This window comes from Raphanus sativus, unplaced genomic scaffold (genome assembly GCF_000801105.2).
Source record: "Raphanus sativus cultivar WK10039 unplaced genomic scaffold, ASM80110v3 Scaffold3930, whole genome shotgun sequence".
NCBI lineage: Eukaryota > Viridiplantae > Streptophyta > Magnoliopsida > Brassicales > Brassicaceae > Raphanus > Raphanus sativus.
In genome coordinates, this window is record NW_026619234.1 from 1 (window position 1) to 8,503 (window position 8,503).

General features: G+C 33.9%; 1 protein-coding gene and 1 pseudogene across 1 annotated transcript; both read left to right on the forward strand.

The window, feature by feature from the left end:
• Positions 1–954: 954 nt before the first annotated feature.
• Positions 955–2,100, forward strand: LOC130507036 (heat stress transcription factor A-4a-like). The gene is made up of 3 exons (XM_057001749.1): positions 955–1,090; positions 1,408–1,586; positions 1,701–2,100. The coding sequence occupies exons 1-3, from the start codon at positions 955–957 to the stop codon at positions 1,968–1,970; spliced, it is 585 nt and encodes a 194-aa protein (XP_056857729.1). The 3' UTR covers positions 1,971–2,100.
• A 5,316-nt stretch (positions 2,101–7,416) lies between these two features.
• LOC130507035 (60S ribosomal protein L23a-1-like) lies at positions 7,417–8,212 on the forward strand (annotated as a pseudogene).
• Positions 8,213–8,503: the final 291 nt, after the last annotated feature.

Sequence of the window (8,503 nt, forward strand, 5' to 3'; positions counted from 1 at the left end):
GAGAGAGAGAGAGAGAGAGAGAGAGAGAGAGATCTTGTCATACAAAGTTTATTGGCATTATTATTATATAATATATTTAAAAATAAATTATTTAAACAATTAAATTAAAAATGAAATTTGAAGTTGTGTCAATAGATGATAATAATCAAAATAATATAATGCCCATGTTAAAAAAAAAGAATGATCTTTGGCTATTTACGTTTTATTTGAGATATACTTTCAAATTTAGAGCTTTACATATTTTAATTTATATTAAATTTTCTAATTCATTAACGTAAATAAAACATTATGTAAAAGATATGCTTTTTAATTAAATAAAGTTGATAAAAAAGGCATTATGTGTAGCGTCGGTTTTGTATATGAGTATATGACTCGACTAAAAGGCGTAACGTAAATAAAAAAATGTTAGGTAGCGTGACTAGCGTCAATTAATCTCACGTGCATCGACATATACTATAGGGTTAAAAACAAAAGTTAAGTTTATCTCGAGTGAAGCATATTGGCTACAGAGAATAACGCGTGTCATTTAACGGCGAAGAGTGACTCGTGCCCTTAACGTATGGAGCATGCGCCTGACTGATAATGAGTTCAAACAAAACAAGCAAACTGTTGTAAGTAAAGAAGAGAAGAGAAGAGAAGAGAGGAATTGATGTGTCTTATTCCATGAATAATGATCTCCTTATATAGGATACAATAGCTTGGAGACAAAGCTTAACTTGGAGTGGGGAACAAGTATATCTAGGACTTAACTTGGAGTGGGGAACAAGTATATCTAGGACTTTCCATATGGACATCACTACAATATTTATAACACAAACATAGATTAGGAAGAGAAAATAAAAACAATAACCGAGAGACGAGGCCCAAACAAATTGTGAGCCCAGTTGCGGTCGTATAAAAAGTGATCTCTCTCTCTCCCTTAGGGTTACGAATAGGGTGGATTTTGCGACGACGATGGTTAAGCAACAGAGTGGGTGCGGAAAGAAGAGAAAAGAAAAGCAGCAGAGTGGATCGTTTGCATCAAGATTCGGATTTGTTACGACATTGGAGCGTGTATATCGTATGGTGGACGATCAGAGGCGTGCCTACAGTTCATTGAAAAAGGCATTTGCCTCAGGCCCCCATTTAAACTAAATATATTTGGGGCCCCTAAATGACAAAAGTCACATCTAACTCAGTGGTTTAACCATTTTTCAAAGATGCACTCTACCTGCGTTTCGACCAAATCTCCTAATGTTTTCAGTTCTTTTCTCCTATCTTATGTAAGCATGGCTATACATATGTAATAACTTTTTTTTTAACATTAGACTTGTGTATATGGTTGACATGATCAGTCACGATATATTGTATCTAAAAGCCTTTTTTTAATATAACTACAAATAAATTTATTTTTCAAATTTGCCTTAGGCCCCCAAAACTCTTGGCACGGCACTGTGGACGATCCATCAACGGATTCAATCATCTCTTGGAGTGAAAGCGGCAAGAGTTTCATCGTCTGGGATCCAACCGAGTTTTCCAGAGATTTTCTACAGAGAACCTTTCATCACAACAAATTCTCGTCGTTTATCGACAGGCTTGACTTTTACGTAAGCTAAGCTATATTATTTTTTTTATTTCTTTTTGTATATGCTAAGTACTATTTTTTTGGTAAAATTCAATTACTTTTTCTAACACGATATTTGTTTTCAATGATTCACTAGGGGATTAAGAAAGTTGAGTCTTCAGAGCATTGTGAATTTGCAGATGAAGACTTTGTGAAAGGTGAACCTGAGCGTGTTATGAAAATCTATGCCCGTGGTTCAGATTCCGATGATGATTCAGATGATGAAGTGACTGTCCTGATGAATTCTGAATCAAAAGTCGTTACCATCACGAAGACTGTCTCCATGAAGAAGACGACGAAGAACAAAAAGACTATTATGAAGAAAAAGAAAGCAATTGCGGATGAGTTGCAAGTTTTGCAAATTTGAATTAAAAAGCAACAAGATATGCGTGTCAGCGTAACTCATGGTTTGGAATATTGCCTTGTATTTATATTATACGTCGACTGACAACAAAACATATCGTTCTTAGTCTTTACTATTAAAAGAATTCTGAATATCTGGATGAATGCTTTACTATTAATCCCAAAGAATAGTCTGTACAATATACGCATCTAAAAAAGACTCACAAAACCTTAGAGACCATTGCATCCGGTAGATTTTTAGGCAGCCATTGTCACTGTGTTCATGTCCGGAGCACCAACACTGCCTGGATTTGGAATGAACCAGGAAGTGGTTGTATCTGCGTTTGGATGTTCCGAAATAGCAGAAGCTGATACATGTCGGTGGCTAAATACAGAGTTGGTGATATCCATGGATTCACACTCTTTGAGAATCCATCAAAGCGTCTGTTGTTGTTAAGCGAGAGCTTATCAAAACACATTATCCCATAACAGTCACCAATGCCGTGGTCAGGGACTCAGGGCCAAGGCCATCACCAGGAGAATACGGATGTTCAATCCAGAGCCCAATAGTGGCGGAGATTTGTTAGAATTGTATGTATCCTTTGATAAAACAAACAATTTGTGTAATTAGAAGTTGCACTCTAAGAAGAAGATTAATGTGTCAGTTTGGTAGAAAGCTAATCGAGTTAATTTATTAGGTTAGAGTGTTAAAGGTTATTGGAGAGGTTGATGTCTAAAAAAAAAGTTTGCTTGTGTAAGAGAGAGAGCCTAGGAGTCAGTAGAATGGTCAGGGCATGATGCAAGTGCATGTAGTAAATAGAGAAACTACCACATGTATACACATAATTCCGTAAGGCTTACTCGTATTGAAATGGGAGTTATTCTTGGGTTCACCCATAGGTTAACCTTTAGGTTCACCAACCAATAGAATTTAAGTATTTTATATTTAATATTTTTTTAAAAAGAAAACAAAATATTGTTAAATTATATTATGTTTTCAAATAAATAGCTAAAAATAAACAAAAACATTAGTAGTTGCAAAAAAAAAAACTTTAAACCCTAAACCTTTGGGTAAATCCGGAACCCTTCGGTGAACTTTAAACCGTTGAATGAATCATAGTTTAAAAAAAATTAAAAAATTAATAAAAACCTTAAACCTTAAATCCTAAACACTAAACCTTAAACCATTGGATAAATCCGAAACTCTTGGGTAAACTGTAAACAGTTGGATGAGTCATAGTTTAAAAAAAAAAATTGCAAGTACTACTATTTTTATTTATTTTTAGCTATTTATTTTAAAAACATAATATAATTTAACAAGATTTTGTTTTCTTTTTAAAAATATATTAAATATGAAGTACTTGAATCTTATTGATTGGTAAACCCAAGAATAAGTTTTGAAAATGGTAATTTGAAGGAAGCCTTACAAATTATATGTATAAACTATGATTCTGGCATATTTATTAATAGAACACACATAAGAGAAAAAAAGTGAAGCATAATGGTCAGGAAGGTTTTGTAAAGGAAATAAGCCCTCAAGAATTCACAATATGTCTTGCATCTATTGCACACTGTCGAAAAAATAGGTTCAAAATTTAGGCTGAGACCCAGAGTCAGGCCTAGGCTTTGGCATTGGATTGTTAGATGAATCTGGCTCGTGTGTCTTTTATGGTTTCTGCATTCCACTCTTTTTATGTTTACCTTCTCGATCAGAAAATTCAAGCTTCTAAAACCAGTTTATTTTGGATGGCTCGGAATGGGGTTGGCATTTCGCTTAGTTTAACTTCGAATGAACATATTACGAAATTGATCGGTAAGGTATTGATAAAGCTGCGTGATTGTCTACATGTATGCAACGTTGCGATTTTTAAATACCTTGTTTTCTAAATAAGCTGTTTTTGAGTTTAGACATGCATATATAATTTATATTTGCTTGTATAAAATATATATTCCAGCGTAGAAATTGATAGAACAATGGGATGAGATGAATAATAAGGCTGAACAAGGATTAAGTGTGCATGTGTGGTGTCTCGTGATTGTATGCATGTGTTACTTTAGCCCTAGCCTAGAATTCCTAAGCTGATCGTTGTGTGTCGTCAACTAATTAGATACGTTTAACTTTGAATCAGAGCCAAACAATATATATATATATATATCTCACGAACTGTATTCGACGTTGTTGTGTGCAACACAAACAATAAGTAATGTACAAGAAAAAATTAAACATACCAACTTGATCTAAATCGATCCTTCTTGAATAGAAACCCCCTAAGAACGTAATCTAATTCCGTTTGCACAGAAATTGAGACTATAGTTATAAAAACTTGAATTCTTTAACTCCTTACTCCTTTAAAAAAAATTCACGAACTCAATACATGGAAATGGAACCTATTTATTTGCACATCCTAGATGAGAGACCAAAATAGACATTCGTTGTCCTTTGCTCTCTCTCATTCCTTCTGTTAAAATGTTAGCATTGTCCTTGGTGTATTATATGTACTGCTTGAGCTGTTTATCTTTAACATATATACCTTATTCTGTTGTGACTGTGGGCATTGTAACTGTTTTTAAAGTATGGATGTTTGGTAAGGCATAGAAGAATGAATGGCTTTGTGGGTCTTTCCAGCTTTAATCTGAATGAATATGATGCTTTCCAGTTTGTTTTAGTGCTGGAGACTTGTACCACATCTCCGATCAGATAAAGAAACTACATGCATCAATTTAGAGTCAAGAAAAGACCGTCAACTCGGATGAAAGAGAAAGCAAAGCCTACACGATATTCGTGATGAAAGTCAACTCCTATAGATCACATTGTAAAGCTTGAACACATATCCTTGTCTCTTGCGGAAGCTAGCTTGCAAGTTATCTTGTGGAACATATATGGTACGAGCAAATGTGGTAGAAACACTATTACAATAATCTTGTTCTTAATCTTTGAAATTGTTTCAACTACCGGAGCTTACGTATTCAAACTACTCCGGTCTCCGTATACTGGATAACAAGAGACAAGAGACCAATAGTCATACGGCATAGTAATTGAATGGTCTATAACAAGAGCCAAAATGTTTGGTCTATACATTTCTTACTTTTGTCTAGAGAAACAACATAAAGAATATTTAATCTAATTATCATGTTTGAAAACTAAATGATATGATTAATTTAACCAGGAATCAGACATGATTTGATTAATATGCAAGATCATAATGCTTAGGGATGAAAAAAAAACAATCTGAATCAAATCAAAATGAACCAACTGAGCCCAAACAGATCACAAATATATGTACCAACCATTTGATTAAAGATTTTATCTAGCTAGACAATTTGGTTTGGTTTTAAACCGAACCAAACCAAAAATTCAAAGTGATTATTTAGTTATATTAACTAAACATACTTAATAATAATAAAATTTAAGATTGTTATCCATATAAACTAAACACTAAACATAATTTTATACATTTTAATTCTATATGAACAGGAGAAACATTTTACAATAAAATAAATGAACATAGCTCTCCTATTTTATCATCAAAACTTTAAAACTACATGTGATAGTTATATTAGCTTTGAAAATAATGATTTATATTAATATTATTGGAATACATCTTATTGTGATATTTGTTTTTGTTTCTATTTTTAAATATGAAAAAGTTAATGACTTAGTGATTAGATGATGAATTTTTTTATGTATTATAAATTATATTTTTAACCGAAGTAAATCCATCCAGTCATGTGGTACGTGATCGTCAAAACTTCCTCCCTCTGAAAGAAAGCGATGGGTAAAGACAAAGACCGAAAAGAAATCATGCCTTTCTATCACATGCTAGACTGTTAGTGTTTACTATTTTGAGATATAAACTGATCTTTTTCTTGTAATTAATTATTATTTATATTTTTTTCCCAGCATGCAGACGTAATAAACCAGACATCTTCTTTATATATCTCTTCTTCTTCCTCATCATCTTCTTCATCTTCCTCTTAATACTTCCTGGAATTTTTATTTTTCTAGATGGATCCCAAAAATCTAAATGAGGCACAAAAAGCAGCACTTGAAGAATACAAAGCTTCACATGCGATCGAGATAAAAAATCTGAAGGAAAAGGCAATTGACTTGATCAGAGAGTGTCAAGAAGAACACGTGTCTGGAGTTCTTACCGAAATCGAGTGTGCATCCAACGAGAAGGTGCTAGACAAGTTTTACTGGGCAATGGAAGATGTTGTGACTGCTGTGTGGGAGCAGAAGAGGGATGCTAGAGTGGAGATGAAGTTTCCTCAGGAAGTCCTGGACGCGAGTGACGAGGAGGACTAAGGGAATGATCGGTTCACCTTTTCTATAATTATAATATTATAATGTTCTTTGTTGGTTGTGATGTGTGTTGATGGAACTTATATTAGTATGTTATGGTGTTAAGAGACTTATGAATGGTTGGTTGTGCTTGTGTGGAACATAAAAAACTTATAAATCTTCTCGGTTAACACACTTGGTATCAAACGCGGATAACACAATTAGGTTAATCGACAATCATACCTAGACAACCAACTAATTAAGCTTCATCACACCCATCTGATCTTCATCTTCGATCTAATATTCATCTTCCTGAGAGTCGCTTTCACTTTCAACACTTTGATAAATAGAAGAAATCTTTTGGAACTTCTTCATCACTTTCTCCATGGTAGCAATCACTTTATCAAACTGATAGGGAAGAGACGCCAGCTGCAATAAATCATTTTTAAAAGTTAGCTAAGAAAGATTAAAAAGAATTGTATATATAAAAATAAAAGAATCAAGATTAAAATAATAAATTAATGCTGACATTGTTGACAAAGTCGACGTATTCGTCTAGAGTTTGAACAAACTCGGTGTGTTTTTTGATCGCCAGATTTCTTGCGTGCTCCCTGTCTCTTGTTCTTTCGGTTCTTTTTCCATCAACCATCTTTTTGTTGTTGTTGTTCTGAAGCCACAATCTGCCAGACACAGCTATTTTATAGACGATATATAGATGCAGCAAGAATTCTCAATGAGCATCAAACAGGCCCATTAATCTGATTTGCGCGCGTTCCTTTAAAGAGGCCTTCGTAATATTGAGAAATACATTGTTTTCTTTGTCTTTTTTTTTGTCTGCCCGAATAAAACAAACAAGATATCTATTATTTACATATTATGAATAAACTAACTAATTATTAAATATGATAAAATGAGCTCAACCTAAAAATGTTCACGAGTTTTGTATCAAAAATTTAACCTGAACACAAAATTTAATAATAGTTAAAAATAATTTGATTGTATAACTTTTGACTTTGACAGGCCTATAGTTTAATCCATTTATTTTTTCTGCACACAAAATTTAAAATAAAACCTAAGAAGTTTTTCTTAAGGTGAACTCCAAGCTTTCGACTTTTTGATTCATTTGTGCTTTCGACTTTTTGATTCATTTGTGCTCAATTCCCCTAAAAGCTTTGGACTTTTTGAGTATATGGTGAAGGTGATTATTGATTGATGATTGGCATGTGTAGGGATCACTGTAAAGGAAAATTCAAAGCTTGGGCCTCTGCAAGGTAAACTCTCTGTTGAATAATGTTGTGGGAAGGAATCGTCCAGTACAATATCTCCGGCTAAAGGTACGATCTTTACGCTGATAATCATGCTACATATGTTCGTCTTGTTGAGTATTCACTTGGGTCTCTTACTCTTACAAGTCTTGTGTTAAACGTAAGCATAGTCTTGCCTTAATGTTCTGTAATAGTGAGAAACAATGATCTTAAACTTTGAGAAATATGTTGTTAAAGGTCTCTTGTTCTGTTTTTATTGCAGTTGATACCACGAAGAAGGATGGCCCAAAAGCCAAGGCCTTGAAGGCTGCAAAGGCAGTGAAGTCTGGCCAAGCTTTCAAGAAGAAGGATAAACGATCAGGACTAAGGTCACCTTCCACAGGCCAAAGACTTTGACCAACGCTAGAGATCCCAAGTAGGATCAGCGCTACTCTGAGGAACAAGTTGGACCATTACGGTATCCTCAAGTACCCTTGGTCATTGAGGACCAAGAAGGTCAACACCCTCATCAGGTATGTAATAAGAGAGTTATTATTACGTTGCTTGGGGAATTTAGTTGTGTGTTTCATATATATATTGATACAATGATGTTTGGTGTTTTGTTGTGTAGGCCTGATGGAACGAAGAAAGCTTACGTTAGGCTTACACCGGAGTATGATGCTTTAGATGTTGCTAACAAGATTGGCATCATCTAAGTTTTATCTATCTCTGCAATTTTTAAAACAGACTTGTGGTTTTGTTTCTCGGTAGTTTCTGTTTTTTACAAAACATTCTTGTTGTACTTAATTGTTGAATTCAAGTTCTCTGTTTTTGAATTTGCTTCTCGACAATCTTACAACAACACTCTTAGACTTCCAAAATGCAAACTATCCTGTCAATGGACGATCTCTTGAGTGTCTCTGTTACCACATTTGTTTGTTTTCTTAATTATCCATTTATTCACATGTTAACAAATGTTATAAATCATTGTACATTAGCATAAGGCTTTCGTTGAGCTGATTATTAAACTTG